General features: G+C 46.3%; 2 protein-coding genes across 3 annotated transcripts in view; one reads left to right on the forward strand and one right to left on the reverse strand.

Moving 5' to 3' along the window:
• Positions 1 to 10,424, forward strand: part of LOC309336315 (uncharacterized protein) — a 29,455-nt gene extending 19,031 nt beyond the window's left edge. The window contains exons 9-15 of the mRNA XM_081851937.1: positions 2,687 to 2,782; positions 3,294 to 3,524; positions 5,297 to 5,319; positions 6,769 to 6,884; positions 8,894 to 8,920; positions 9,059 to 9,085; positions 9,707 to 10,424. Of these exons, the coding sequence (XP_081708063.1) occupies positions 2,687 to 2,782; positions 3,294 to 3,524; positions 5,297 to 5,319; positions 6,769 to 6,884; positions 8,894 to 8,920; positions 9,059 to 9,085; positions 9,707 to 10,236 (1,050 nt within the window). The 3' untranslated portion in view covers positions 10,237 to 10,424. The remainder of the gene's footprint in view (positions 1 to 2,686; positions 2,783 to 3,293; positions 3,525 to 5,296; positions 5,320 to 6,768; positions 6,885 to 8,893; positions 8,921 to 9,058; positions 9,086 to 9,706) is intronic.
• The window catches only part of LOC309336976 (zinc finger protein RFP-like), a 194,479-nt gene that overhangs the window by 145,670 nt on the left and 34,252 nt on the right, over positions 1 to 14,557 (reverse strand). The gene's annotated exons all lie outside the window — the stretch shown is intronic.

Consider the following 14,557-nt stretch of genomic DNA (forward strand, 5'->3'; position numbering starts at 1 on the left):
TCCTTTGTTTCCTGTCATTTATATTAACATGTTCTATCCTTATTTTTCCCCTTTACATTAACAATCTATTTGTACATAGTTCCTTATCACATTTCTGCTAAAGCCATATAACATCATTCCATCATTTTCTAGCATTCATTAATTTTACAATATTTCTGTAAATAATCTTTAAATTTTTTCCAATCTTCTTCCACCAACTCTTCTCCCTGGTCTCGGATTCTGCCAGTCATTTCCGCCAGTTCCCCAACTTTCTTTTCTAGGCAGTATTATTCTTCATATATTTTGCCACTCTATGTTTCGGGGGGCGGGGCGGGGATCTCAAAGCAGTTTACAATAGCGTTTTACAGAGCAAAACACATTCAGGCGTCAAGGGAAATATTTTTAGATCCTTCTCTAAGTGATACTTCGCTTTCTGCATATATTGTTTGCCTACTTGATCTAAACAGAAGAAGGGTGGGAAGCCAGTTTGGTGTCGTGGTTAGAGTGTGTCAGACTGGGACCTAGGAGATCAGAGTTCAAGTCCCCATTTGGTCAGGAAGGCCACGGGGTGAGTCACTTGCCTCTTAACCCTACCTCACAGGCTTGTCGTAGGGATAAAATGAACCATGTACTCCTTGGTGAAATGCAATAGGTAAGCTCTTCTGCTTAAGAAAGCTGGGGAGGCCACCCAGAGGGAGATGTCAGATGACAACCAGGCATCCCAAGATCTTCACGTGGTCAAAATTGGAGTTGCAATATTTTTTTTTAAAAAATATATATATTTTTATTAAGTACAAATCAGAAAACATACATATTTACAACAAAAGAAAATACAAAGAAAAAAAGAAAATGCATATAACCGAGAAAAAAAATTAGAGAATACTTTGCCTCTTTTCATATTTACAGTTATTTATGCCTCTATAAAATGCTATACAGTGGTGCCCCACAAGACGAACGCCTCGCAAAACGGAAAACCCGCTAGACGAAAGGGTTTTCCGTTTTGGAGGCACTTCGCAAGACGAATTTCCCTATGGGCTTGCTTCGCAAGACGACAGCCCATAGGGAAATCTCCGGGACAGTGGGGAAGCGCAGCTCGTCTTCCCCGCTGTCCTCGGACCTCCTCCGAAGCCTGGCGGCGGGGCGGGGACACCTCCTCCCGCCGCCGGGCTTCGGAAGGATGCCCCGATGCCGGGCGGCGAGGCGGGAACGCCTCCCCCCGCCGCCCGGCATCGGAACGATGTCCCAAAGCCGAGCGGCGGGGCGGGAAAGTCTCCCCCCGCCGCCCGGCATCGGAACGATGTCCCGAAGCTGAGCGGCGGGGCGGGAACGCCTCCCCCCGCCGCCCGGCTTCGGGGCATCGTCCCGATGCCGGGCGGCGGGGCAGGAACGCCTCCCCCCGCCGCCCGGCTTCGGGGCATCGTCCCGATGCCGGGCGGCAGGGCGAGAAAGCCTCCCCCCGCCGCCTGGCATCGGAACGATGTCCCGAAGCCGGGCGGCGGGGCCGCGAAGCCTGGGCGCGCTGGCAACTCTCCGCAAGGAGCGCTCCCGCTGCTTGCAGAGAGGTCCGCGAAGCCTGTCCTGGACCTCTTCTGAAGGCAGGCGGGGGGCAAAAGTCTTTGTCCCCCCTGCTTGCCTTCCCAGGGGCTTTTAAATCGCCCGGACAGCGGAGAAGTCCTCCGCTGTCCCGGGGGATTTTAAAATGCCGCCCGCCAGAAGAGGTCGGGGGAAGGCGGTTTCCATAGGAACGCATTAATTGATTTTCAATGCATTCCTATGGAAAACCGTGCATCGCAAGACGAAAAACTCGCAAGACGAAGAGACTTGCGGAACGAATTAATTTCGTCTTGCGAGGCACCACTGTACACGATAAAGGAGCGAAATGAAAGATATCAGGAAAAAAGAACAAAGAAAAAATAAAGAAGTAAAAGAAAAAGGATCATAGGTGAAAATTTTAAAAAGTAGATAAGTATTCACTATACATAGCCGTTTCCCATCTATATTTATATTCAATTCTCTCTCCCCCCCCCCAATTTCATCCTCACAACAACACTGTGAGGTAGGTTAGTCTAAGACAGGCATAGACAAACTCGGCCCTCCAGATGTTTTGGGACTACAACTCCCATCATCCCCGAGCTAACAGGACCAGTGGTCCAGGATGATAGGGGTTGTAGTCCCAAAACATCTGGAGGGCCGAGTTTGACTATGCCTGGTCTAAGAGATGGAGACTGGCCCAAGGTCACCAAGCAAACTTCATGGCTCAGCATGGATTCGAACCCCGCTCTCCCACTTTCCTGGCTTTCTCCCCATCCCTCCTTCCACAGAAGCAGTGGCTTCTCACTGCAGTTATATAAATACCATTTTTGGTCAAGAGCATAACTGAGAGGTGACTTTCAATCTGCTGTTCTGTACATACTGACTTTGGAGTAAGTCCCACTGAACTCACTGGGGCCTACTTCTGAGTGGAGACACGCCAGTCTTGCTTTAACACATATTTGTTGCTTTGGTGTCTCTGTTTTTAATTATCTTCTGTGTCAATCGCCTCGAGGCAGTGGTTTAGAAGGGGATAAATACTTTGGTGATGATGATGGCATAATGGAAGGAAACTAAAAATAGATGCATTAGAAAGAAACCACCAGTGAGTCAGTGTGTGCGATCCGAAGTGAATTGAACTCCTGACAGAGAAAAAAATGCTTTCCTGATTCTGCAGAGGAAAATCAAGTCCCACCTGACATATCTGAAAAAGGAGAGAGAAAAGCTGGTGAACCTGAAATTTGCTGAAGAGATGGGGAGGCAGGAGGGTCTGGTAGGTTTGTGTTTCTTATGGGTGATGTTATGGGACTGTGTGTTGTCAGGTGGAATCCCCATGGCCTTCTGGAAATTTAACATTTCTGGGAATTTTGAAGCCATGGGTGGGGAACGTTCCCCCCTCACCTGGGGAATGGAGGCACAATTTAATATAGTGGTTAAAAAATAAACAATATTTATGTTTTTAAAAGGACCTTTTACAGATCACAAGCCACTTTGTTACTTTAGAAGCATAAAACATATAGTGGCCAAAATTGTGGAAACCTTTTGGGTTTGGGAAAGTGTATTTCCGAGGTTTGATGCCTCATAATATCATTTTTGGGGGGAGTAATACCATAAAACTATGTACCAATAGAAAGATAATTTAATGAAGAATGTGATGCAGCAAAGGGGCGAAAGTGGCCCCTTTTCTGTACCCGCAAGTTTTGTGAGCAACCATGCCAAAGAACCTCATCATTGCACCTCTGCCCCCCTCGCCCAATTTATTTGCGTTCTCCCCCCCTGCCCAGATGTTATTTGAGACGGAGAAGAAGAAAGCCCAGTCTTCCTTTGAGCGAATGCAGCAATTCCTTGTGGAGAAACAGCACCTCTGGCTAGGCCAGCTGGAAGACCTGGAGAAGGCGATGGAGAGGAAGCAGGAGGAAAACCTCGCCAAACTCTCCGAGGAGATTTCCCGACTCAACGAGCTGATCGCGGAGATGAAATGGAAGTACCTGCAGCCCGCGAGCGAATTGTTACAGGTGAGTATAAAATACCCTGTGAGGAGCTGAAGAGGCCTAAGGGGTGGAAGAAGGCATCAACTCAAGTCTGGTCTCTTTATTTTGGGCATGTTGTTTCCACCCACGTCCTGGATGACTTTCACCAATAAGCAAAGTCCTTGCCTCATAGGGGCTGCCATGCTCCTGTGTTGCTGGCCTTGCAGCGGCGTAGCGTGGGTTGTCAGTACCCGGGGCAAGGCAAGTAATTTGCACCCCCTAACCTGGGGCAAGGCAAGTAATTTGCGCCCCTAACCTGCCGCCGCTGCCAGCTTCTTCTTGCTGCTGCCTGGGCTGGGGTATTTACGGTAAGGTAGACACGCCGCCGCCGGCGGGTCCGTGTCAGGTGATCTGAGGCGAGTTGCCGCTGGCGCTGCCGCCCAAACGACGCCGCTTGCCCGGAGGAGGAGGAGGGCAGAGAGGCGAGGAAAATGCAACATGGCCCAGCAGCTGCTGCAGCAGCAGCGGCAGCGGCGGGACTGTGAGGAGGGGCTGCCTGGCGCGCCCTCTGCGGCCAGCGCTGAGAGCCGCTGCCTGCCGGACGCCTTCAGCCCGGACGCGCGTACAGCTCGTCGGTTCCGCGAGACATGGAGCTCTGCTACAGCCTGCACCCGAGGCTCTTCGGCAACTCCGGAGGCGGCGAGCGCCCCCCCCAGATGTTGCGCCCGGTGCGGCCGGCTGCCCCTGCACCCCCACGCTACACCACTGTGGCCTTGACTGCCTGAGGTCCATAACTCCAATGCCTCCCTGTGAAGGGAGGGAACTAGGTACAGTGCGTCGGGAGGGGGGAAGTATTTAATCCCTGCTAAATTTGCCCGTTTGCCCTCTGACAAAGAAATGGCCAGTCCATAATTTTAATGGTAGGTTTATTGTAGCTGTGAGAGTCAGAATAATAACAGGAAAACCCCCCAGAAACCCAGAAGAGATTGATGTGCATTATAATGAGTGAAATAAGTACAGTGGTACCTCGGGATGAGAACGAGATCCGTTCTGGAGCGGCCAACAACAATAAAAGTAACACAGCATTCTAAAATCAATTCGTTTTGAAATCAATTAAAAATCAAATTAATGGCAACCATTGCGCTAGATTTTTGTGAGGATTACCAAAGGAGGGAGTCAGGCTGTGCCCTGGCCAAAGGCCTGGTGGAACAGCTCTGTCTTGCAGGCCCTGTGGAAAGATGTCAAGTCCCGCAGAGCCCTAGTCTCTTGTGATAGAGCGTTCCACCAGATCGGGGCCACGGCCAAAAAAGCCCTGGCTCTGGTCGAGGCCAGCCTAACCTCCCTGTGGCCCGGGACCTCCAAGATGTTTTTGTTTGAAGACCGTAAGCTCCTCCGTGGAACATACCAGGAGAGGGGGTCCCATAGGTACGAGGGTCCTAGGCCATATCGGGCTTTAAAGGTTAAAACCAGCACCTTAAACCTGACCCTCTACTCCACCGGGAGCCAGTGCAGCTGGTATAGCACCGGGTGAATGTGATCCCATAGCGAGGACCCCATAAGGAGTCTCGCCGCGGCATTCTGCACCCGCTGGAGTTTCTGGGTCAGTCTCAAGGGCAGCCCCACGTAGAGTTAGTTACAATAATCAAGTCTGGAGGCGACCGTCGCGTGAATCACAGTGGCTAGGTCAGGGCGAGAGAGGTAATGGCAATTTGTTTTCCACAGACAAGGAAGAGGGCAGAGGAATCCCCATTTGAACAAGTGTGTGATCTGCCTGTGCTGCTGGCACCCATTTCTGTCTCCCTCTCTTTCTCTTTCAGGACACCAGAAGTTCCTTAAGCAGGTACGTGGCTCTTTCTCTCCATCCCATTTCACAGAAACATAGAATTGTAGAGTTGGAAGAGACCGCAAGGGTTATCAAGTCCAACCACCTCTTTGCATCAGGAAGTTTAGCTCCCATGGAGTTATTTGGAAGAGAAAATATATTATTTTCCTCCATCTCGCTTATTTTTTTTACTCTCCTCCTTTCCCCCTGCTCCTTCTCCTTCCTTTTCCGATTTCATTTGCCATCAAACAGCTTAAATCCCATTTAAAAACAAACGAACAAAACCCAGATTTCTGCACATGGCTTCCTCCGAAAATCCGGCTTACCCCTCACTGAGTTACGGTTTCCAGCGATTTTAATAAACCACAGCTTCTAGGAATCTTTGGGGAGTCGTCATGTGCTTGTGTGTGCAAATTTAGACACCCCCCCCCCTGGAAAGATCACAAGAGGATTTAGGGACATAAGTTGGGGTCCCCTAAGTGCTGTGGACTCCAGCTGAAAGCTGCTTATATCAAGGTCTTCCCCAGCCTCTGCTACATGAGACTATTTTTAACGTGAAGCATCACTGAGTGATGAGTCCTTGCTTTGTATCTGCACCGGAGCTCCTCATCTCTCTTGTTTGGCCTTCCTGGTCCCCCCAAAAAAACAGCAGCAAGGAAATTTCATTGAGACAGGTTTGTATAATTAAGTTGGCTTAAAGCATTCTGGTGCATCAAACTCCCTTTTTTAAAAAAACAACAACAGCCTTTTTGCAGGAAGGAAAGTGATGGAGAAATGCACTGGGAAATGTGGAATAATAACCTCCACGCAAACAAATCAGAATGAATGCTTCCTAGACAGTGGACTGTGCATCACCTCCATGCAAGGTTTATGCAAACTGGTCAGGATGAATGCTAAGAAAATTGGTTATCTGGAAGCACCTCAATGCTTACAGGAAAAAAAACGTTTTCTTACTTTTTTAAAAAAGTTATTTATGATTTTCAATTTTTTACATTTCAATAATTTTACAATCATTTTAACATTTCAAAACTCGACTCCCCCCCTTTTTGCCGTTCCTTAAATTTATTTATTTTAATTTTTGCATATTCCAAATTAACTTAATCATTTATTCATCTACTTATAAGCCTGAAGGTTATTACCATAATCCTGCCAATGTTCTTATCTTTTTAGAGTTGGTTTGTAAATATTGAATAAACCATTTCCATTCTTTTATCAAAAAGTTTATCTTGATTTCTTATTTTTCCAGTAAGTTTCATCATTTCTATGTATTCCCTAAGTTTTTGCATCCATTCTTCTTTCGCCGCCACTTCTTTCCATTTTGGGGCAAATAACATTCTTGCCGCTGTCTGTAGTCGCATACATGAATAAATTTCTGTAGGGTTTGGGTAGTTCTGCCCCTATAATTCTCCAAAGGGGAGCTAATATGTTTTACTACTGCTCCATAAACACGACTGTATTCCCTTCTAGGTACGAGAAGGATTTGGGAGGGCATGCAGTGGTCCTTTCTCCCAGGCTGGAAGAGAAGCTCAGAGTTTTCTCGCAAAAAAATGCTGCTTTGGAGAAATCTATGGAGAACTATAAAGGTACTGAAGGAGGACGGGAAAGGACAGTAGCTGGCACAGGGTTAGACAGGCAAACTACTGTCTTCCCACTGCCAAGAGCTGCAATAATTATAATTATAATAATTATAATTATATTTATACCCCGCCCATCTCTCTGGGTTTCCCCAGCCGCTCTGGGCAGCTCCCAACAGAATTTTATTAATAATAAAATTAATAATACTAATACTAATAATAAAGTCATAAAACATCAAACAATAAAAACTTCCCTAAACAGGGCTGCCCTCAGGTGTCTTCTGAAAGTCTGGTAATTGTTTTTCTCTTTGACATCTGCTGGGAGGGCGTTCCACAGGGCAGGTGCCACTACCAAGAAGGCCCTCTGCCTAGTTCCCTGTAACCTCACTTCTCGCAGTGAGGGAACCACCAGAAGGCCCTCGGAGCTGGACCTCAATGTCTGGGCAGAACGATGGAGGTGGAGACACTCCTTCAGGTATACTGGGCCGAGGCCGTTTAGGGCTTTAAAGGTCAGCACCAACACTTTGAATTGTGCTCGGAAACGTACTGGGAGCCAATGTAGGTCTTTCAGGACCAGTGTTATACGGTCTCGGGGGCCACTCCCAGTCACCAGTCTGGCTGCTGCATTCTGGATTAATTGCAGTTTCCAGGTCACCTTCAAAGGTAGCCCCACGTAGAGTGCATTGCAGTAGTCCAAGCGGGAGAGAACTAGAGCATGCACCACTCTGGCGAGACAGTCTGCGGGCAGGTAGGGTCTCAGCCTGCGTACCAAATGGAGCTGTTTCCTGAGAGGGCATGGGAGCTCAGCACAGTGCAGTTGGGGCAACAGCAGCAGCAGCAGCACCAATCTGATGACCCTGCTGCCTCACCTTCACTGCGCTGGCCTCCACACGCCTTTCCCTTTCAGTAACCACCAGTGACGCTCGGCACTGGGAAAGCGAGTGAGCCGTGCCATGCAGTCTGCGGCAAACGCTTCTAGCCATGGATGCAGCTATCTGTCAGCTCCCATTCCAGGCAGGTCACAAGGAAAGGCAAATCCTTTTAGATGGGGACCTGTCTTCCCTGGAAGTGTCTGAAAGGGCATCCAAAGAATTGGATAAGATGACAGGAAGGATTCGAAACCTGTGGGATCAGAGATTCTCAGAGGACTGGAGTAAATATTTGAAAAGCAATTGTAATAAACAGATTACGCCAGTAGGACTGGAAGAAGTTTTGTAAGGAGGACTATGCAAAATATTGCAGAGAAGATTATGAAGAGAATTATTAGCTGAGGATTATTAAAAGTAATAGTGAAATTAATGAAATGTAGATTAAGTGATAAAGACTGAAAAATCTTCAGATGTGGTTGATGGAAGTCTAAAACATTGTATAAGATAAGAAAATGTGTTACAGTGGTGCCTTGCAAGACGAAATTAATTCGTTCCACGAGTTTTTTCGTCTTGCCATTTTTTCGTCTTGCAAAGCACGGACTTTGGAAAAGCTTCAAAAATCACCAAAGTCTTCAAAAACCTCAAAAAAGGCTACCACACCGCGTGCTATGAGTTGCTCCTCGAAGTGAATGCACGGTTTTAAGAAAAAGAAAACAAACTTGCAAGACAAAGGAAACAAACTTGCAAGACGTTTTCGTCTTGCGAAGCAAGCCTATAGGGAAATCCGTCTTGCGAAGCAACTAAAAAAAACGAAAAAGTCTTTCGTTTTGCGAGTTTTTCGTCTTACGAGGCATTCGTCTTGCGAGGTACCACTGTATATGGTGTTTGGGAATTATATGTAAAAATCAATAAAATAATAATAATAATAATAATAATAATAATAATAATAATAATGAAGAAAGGGCATCCAAAGAACCATTGCCACTGCTCCATCACCTAGTGGTGGCTTGTGCTGATCGAAATGCAGAGTTTCCTGCCCACAAGGGTCCTGAGATTGAATGCTTATTATGATTATTATTCACAAAACAAACCGCCGCTCAACGTATGATGGTCTGAATAACTTTGTCCACCTTTTCTTCTTCGTTACAGAATCTCTGGAGCAAGTTCTGAAACCAGGTAATTTTCTAGGAATAAAAGGAAATGTTGGTGCCCAGTTGTGCACCAACGAACAGGACATTTCGGGAAGGGGGGGGGTGTCTCTGTGTTGACTGAGAATCAGCTTTTAAACTTGTCACCCTTTCCTTCCTATAACAGATTATTTGAAGCAGACCTTGCAGAAAGGTAAATAACTCGATGGAATGGGAAGCGCTGGGAGGGAAGTTGGAGATTTAGCGGCTGCCCCTTGCTCAGTTGCTTAATCGGGTGGCAATAATAATACAGTGGTACCTCGGGTTAAGAACTTAATTCGTTCCGGAGGTCCGTTCTTAACCTGAAACTGTTCTTAACCTGAAGCACCACTTTAGCTAATGGGGCCTCCCGCTGCCGCCACATGATTTCCGTTCTCATCCTGAGGTAAAGTTCTTAACCCGAGGTACTATTTCTGGGTTAGCGGAGTCTGTAACCTGAAGCATATGTAACCTGAAGCGTATGGAACCCGAGGTACCACTCTAATAATAAAATAAAATTTATTTTTTCTTTGATGTGACTTGTTTTTATGTATTGTTTTGTTTTCTTTTTTGTTTCTCTTTGTAACCTTTAAAATTTGAATAAATATCATTTAAAAAATAATAATAATAAAATAAAATTTTATTTACATCCCGCCCTCCCCAGCCAAAGCCAGGCTCAGAGTGGCTAACAATAAGAGCAGAAGGTCCCTGCCTTCGCCCCTGCCCCTTACCCCAATCCTTTTGCCGACATCATCCCTCCTCCAATTTAATTCTCCGCCCCTCTCTTTTCCCACAGCGAACGTGACTCTGGATCCGGACACGGCCCACCCCTTCCTCATTCTGTCCCAGGACCTGAAGGGTGTGCGCAGAGTTCAGAGGGAGCGGGACCTGCCTTTCAACCCCGAGAGATTTGACACCATGCCCTACGTGCTGGGCTGCGACAGATTCACTTCCGGAAAGCACTGGTGGGAGGTGGAGGTGTGGGGCAAGGCGACGTGGGCCGTGGGGGTGGCCACGGAGTCGGTCAGGAGGAAGGGGGGCGTCGACATCAGCCCCCACCAGGGGATCTGGGCCATGGGGAAGCCGCCCTGCTATTCCCCCTCCCCCTGCCAGTTCTTGGCTTTTACTTCCCCTCTGCCAACTGACCTGACCTTGAGGAGAGAGCCCAGGAAGATCCGCGTGGCCCTGGATTGTGAGGCGGGCTGCGTAGAGTTTTCCGACGCCGACACGGAGGAATTCATCTTCGCTTTCCCTCCGAGATCGTTCTTCGGAGAGAAAATTCGGCCCTTTCTGCAGGTGTGCTGCGACGTCAGCCTGAAATGCTGAAGGCCGCCGTAAAACGCAAACTCTGCAGGGCAAACACAAACTCTGCAGGGCAAATCCTCTCCAAAACTTCTCCGTTCTAGATGGTAAGATTCTTCCATCTGCAGAAAAGAAAAGGCAGCAAATAAAAACAGTCTGGGTTCGATGGGCCCTTTCGTTACCATTCTTTGAAATGATCATTCTAAACAAAATAGGAAGAGGCTCCAAATGCAGTGGTACCTCTGGTTGCGAACGGGATCCGTTCTGGAGGCCCCTTCACAACATGAAAAGAACGCAACCTGCAGCGTTGGGGTTGAGGGCATGATTATTTCAAAACATTGCCGGGAAAGGAAGCTTCTGACCTTGACTGTTTTGAGTTTTTTTCACTGATTGCTGCTTATTTCCAGCACTTTCCCCCTGCATAGGAGTGAATATCTAGGCCCCCCTTGGAATAATTCCAGAAACATCCCTCACGTGTAATGTGCCTGTGTATCTGAAGAAGTGTGCATGCACACGAAAGCTCATACCTAGAACTAACTTAGTTGGTCTTTAAGGTGCTACTGGAAGGAATTTTTTGTTTTGACTATGGCAGACCAACACGGCTACCTATCTGTAAGTGTAATGTGCCTATTCATTCCCTCTCTTCCCACCCCTCCTCTAATTTTATGACACTGCAAGATAAAAAGGATGACTACAGGAAGCTTCACAGCAACACTGCCATCTTTAAATTATTTTTATTGCATTTTCTTGTATAAGATTTATTACCTGTCCTTCACCACAGGGTCTCAGGGCGGGTTATGGCAATGTAATATACAGCTATAAAAGGCAAAGCCATTGCAGCTATCAAAAAATAAATAATTCAGGTAAAACCGTTCTGTGGAACGGAACAGAGTAATATAAATTCAGCCAAAGATGTGGGTCTTAAAAAACACAATACTTTAATTGTCAAACTGTTAAGTGGTGCATTTAGCATTTTGGGGTAACAGTCACATGTTATGCGGGGTGCATTTGGGTTATGCAATATTCATATTCATAAATAGCTGACAAAAGGGTTCAAGACATGTAATCATAAGACACACCATATTACAGCTAAAAGCAGAAGTTTATCGAGGGACATGCAAAATGCTTGGCGAAGGTTTCACATACAGAAACTGCTTTCAGATGATAGATAATATCTGAAAGGACAGCAGAGCAAGGCCAGATAGATGTGTATTTATGGTACAGGATAACGTCACGGTTCTTGTTTGGAAAAAGAGATTGAAGGACAGGATGAAAAGCTATCTCTGAAGGACAGTTGGCAGCCTGGGGAGCGAATCGGCAGGAGGTGAGGTAGACTGAGGGAGAAGTGATGAGTAAGCTGGCAAGGAAGACCTGGACCTAGACTCGCAATAGTTTTTTGTGTGTGTTTGCCTTCTGTTATTTTTCCTCTTGCACTTTATCTCCTCGTTAAATTATGTTACAATAAATCTTTCTAAAATCATCCAAACTTGTCCTATTTCTCAGTGCTTGTGTGGTTCAGAAGACGAGGAGATCTCAGGTCTGTGTATTCAAACCGAGTGGTATAAGATCTCATTATAAATCAAAACCACCATAATGCCTATATTACGCAATCCACTTGAAAAAACCCATAAACGTAATAGGCTGTATAACAGCAATTGTAAAGTTATTTACTAGAAACTACTTCTCCAAATTAGATACAGCTTCTCATAATGTCAAGATCAACATCGTGACATAACATATTAAAATATAGCTTATTCAGTTAACCACCAAGTCCAGTGTGTACAAAATGCGATTCCTATTTTGTCAGTCCTGTGCCAGCATCTACCAGTGCCAGTTTCTTATGTCTACCAACCTTATCATCTTCATTAAACACTTACAAGACTATTTCATGGTACTCTTCTAAGGAATACGCCAGACAGAAAAATACAAGAGAAGATGAAGAAATTGGAAATGAATGTACTATGGGACTGACAAAATAGGAATCGCATTTTGTACATACTGGACTTGGTGGTTAACTGAATAAGCTATATTTTAATATGTTGTGTCACGATGTTGATTTTGACATTATGAGAAGCTGTATCTAATTTTGAGAAGTAAGGTAAAGGTACCCCTGAACATTAGGCCCAGTCGTGGTTGACTCTGGGGTTGCGGTGCTCATCTCGCTTTATTGGCCAAGGGAGCTGGCGTACAGCTTCTGGGTCATGTGGCCAGCATGACTAAGCCGCTTCTGGTGAACCAGAGCTGCACACGGAAACACCGTTTACCTTCTTGCCGGAGCGGTACCTATTTATCTACTTGCACTTTGATGTGCTTTCGAACTGCTAGGTTGGCTGAGCAACGGGAGCTCACCCCATCACAGGGATTCAAAATGCTGACCTTCTGATCGGCAAGTCCTAGGCTCTGTGGTTTAACCCACAGCGCCACCCACGTCCCATTTTGAGAAGTAGTTTCTAGTAAATAACTTTACAATTGTTACTATACAGCCTATTACGTTTACGTGTTTTTTCAAGGGGTCTCATTATAAACACAAAACAAAAATCCTACAGAGGGAAAGACAGACAAGTATAGATCAAGTGAACAAATTTGCTGTGCATCAACATCACAACAAAGCAATTGTTCTTGTTCGTTTATGGGGCAGCACCCAGCTGTTAATACATAACAGAATGCTTCCTTTGCATGGGGGGTGGAGAAAGGATTTTGGGGGGCGGGATGTCACATGCATTGATAAAATGCTTTTGCAAGAGCAGCTGACGTACGGTACATTATTATTATTATTAATAAAATTTGTACACGGCCTTCACCCAAAGATCTCAGGGCCGTAAATACAAAAACACAAAATGGATAATAAAAACCAGAACAAAAGAAGCCAGTAACGCCCCCCTCCCAACTGTTAACGGAGAAATCTGAGGGCTCCCTTGGACAAAAAAAAACAAGGACACCAGCCAGGAATACCAGAGCAAAACAGCAGCCAGTAGGCTTGGTCTTTATTGCAGACTGTCGCAACAGGACTCCCACCTGCCACCAGGTGGAACAAGATGGAAGCCCTGAACAAAAGGAGACCCCACATTTTATTAGCTACTATTCCCTCATGCTACACCCCTAAAACTACATCACAACTACATCATTGACACATCACAAAAAGGAGGGGTTGAGGGAGGAGTTGTGGTGGTAACCTGAGTGTCTTGTCACCTGGCTGGTTCCTCCTTTCCCCCTCTCCATGAGTACTTTCCAGGTGACAAAGGGGAGTTTGCAGTTTCCTGTCTCCAGAGGGAAGAGCTGATTACTGTTCTTTGTTTTAGTCCGTGCTGAATCCACTCCCATATGCAGGTCCTTTGTGAGTGTAATGATCTTCTGTCTAGGACCATCAAGGTCGTCATGCCAACTGCGTAGGGCTTTGCTGCCTTGTGTCAAGTCTCCCCCCTTGGATAGTCCTTCCTTCATGGTGTAAAATAAAAGCGGAACGGTGCAGATCCGATGTATGGGTGATTTTCTATGAATTTATAACAGAAGCTTCGTGTATGTCCTGTGTGAGTGTCGTGTTTGTACAAACTGAATAATAATAATAATAATAATAATAATAATAATAATAATAATAATTTATTTATACCCCGCCCATCTGACTGAGTTTCCCCAGCCACTCTGGGCGGCTCCCAATCAAGTACAGTGGTACCTCGCAAGACGAATGCCTCACAAGACGAAAGAGTTTTCCGTTTTTTGAGTCGTTCCGCAAGACAAATTTCCCTATGGGCTTGCTTCGCAAGACGAAACATCTTGCGAGTTCTTGCGAGTTTGTTTCCTTTTTCTTAAAGCCGCTAAGCCGTTAATAGCCGCTAAGCCGCTAATAGCCGTGCTTCGCAAGACGAAAAAACCGCAAGACAAAGAGACTCGCGGAACGGATTAATTTCGTCTTGCGAGGCACCACTGTATTAAAAACAATACAGTGTTAAATATTAAAAACTTCCCTGAACAGGGCTGCCCTCAGGTGTCTTTTAAAGATAGGATAGCTACTTATTTCCTTCACATCTGAAGGGAGGGTGTTCCACAGGGCGGGTGCCACTACCGAGAAGGCCCTCTGTCTGGTTCCCTGTAACCTCACTTCTCGCAATGAGGGAACCGCCAGAAGGCCCTCAGCGCTGGATCTCAGTGTCTGGGCTGGATGATGGGGGTGGAGACGCTCCTTCATGATTGGGGGGGGGTGTTTCCTACAACACTCCCCACACAAACACATGCTCAGTTGGTTTGAGCATGGTGCTGATAACACCAAGGTTGCAGGTTCGATTCCTGTATGAGACAGCTGCATATTCCTGCATTGCGGGGGGGGGGGGTGTTTGACTAGATGATCCTT

This window comes from Podarcis erhardii (genome assembly GCF_964252035.2).
Source record: "Podarcis erhardii genome assembly, chromosome: 2".
Lineage (NCBI taxonomy): Eukaryota > Metazoa > Chordata > Lepidosauria > Squamata > Lacertidae > Podarcis > Podarcis erhardii.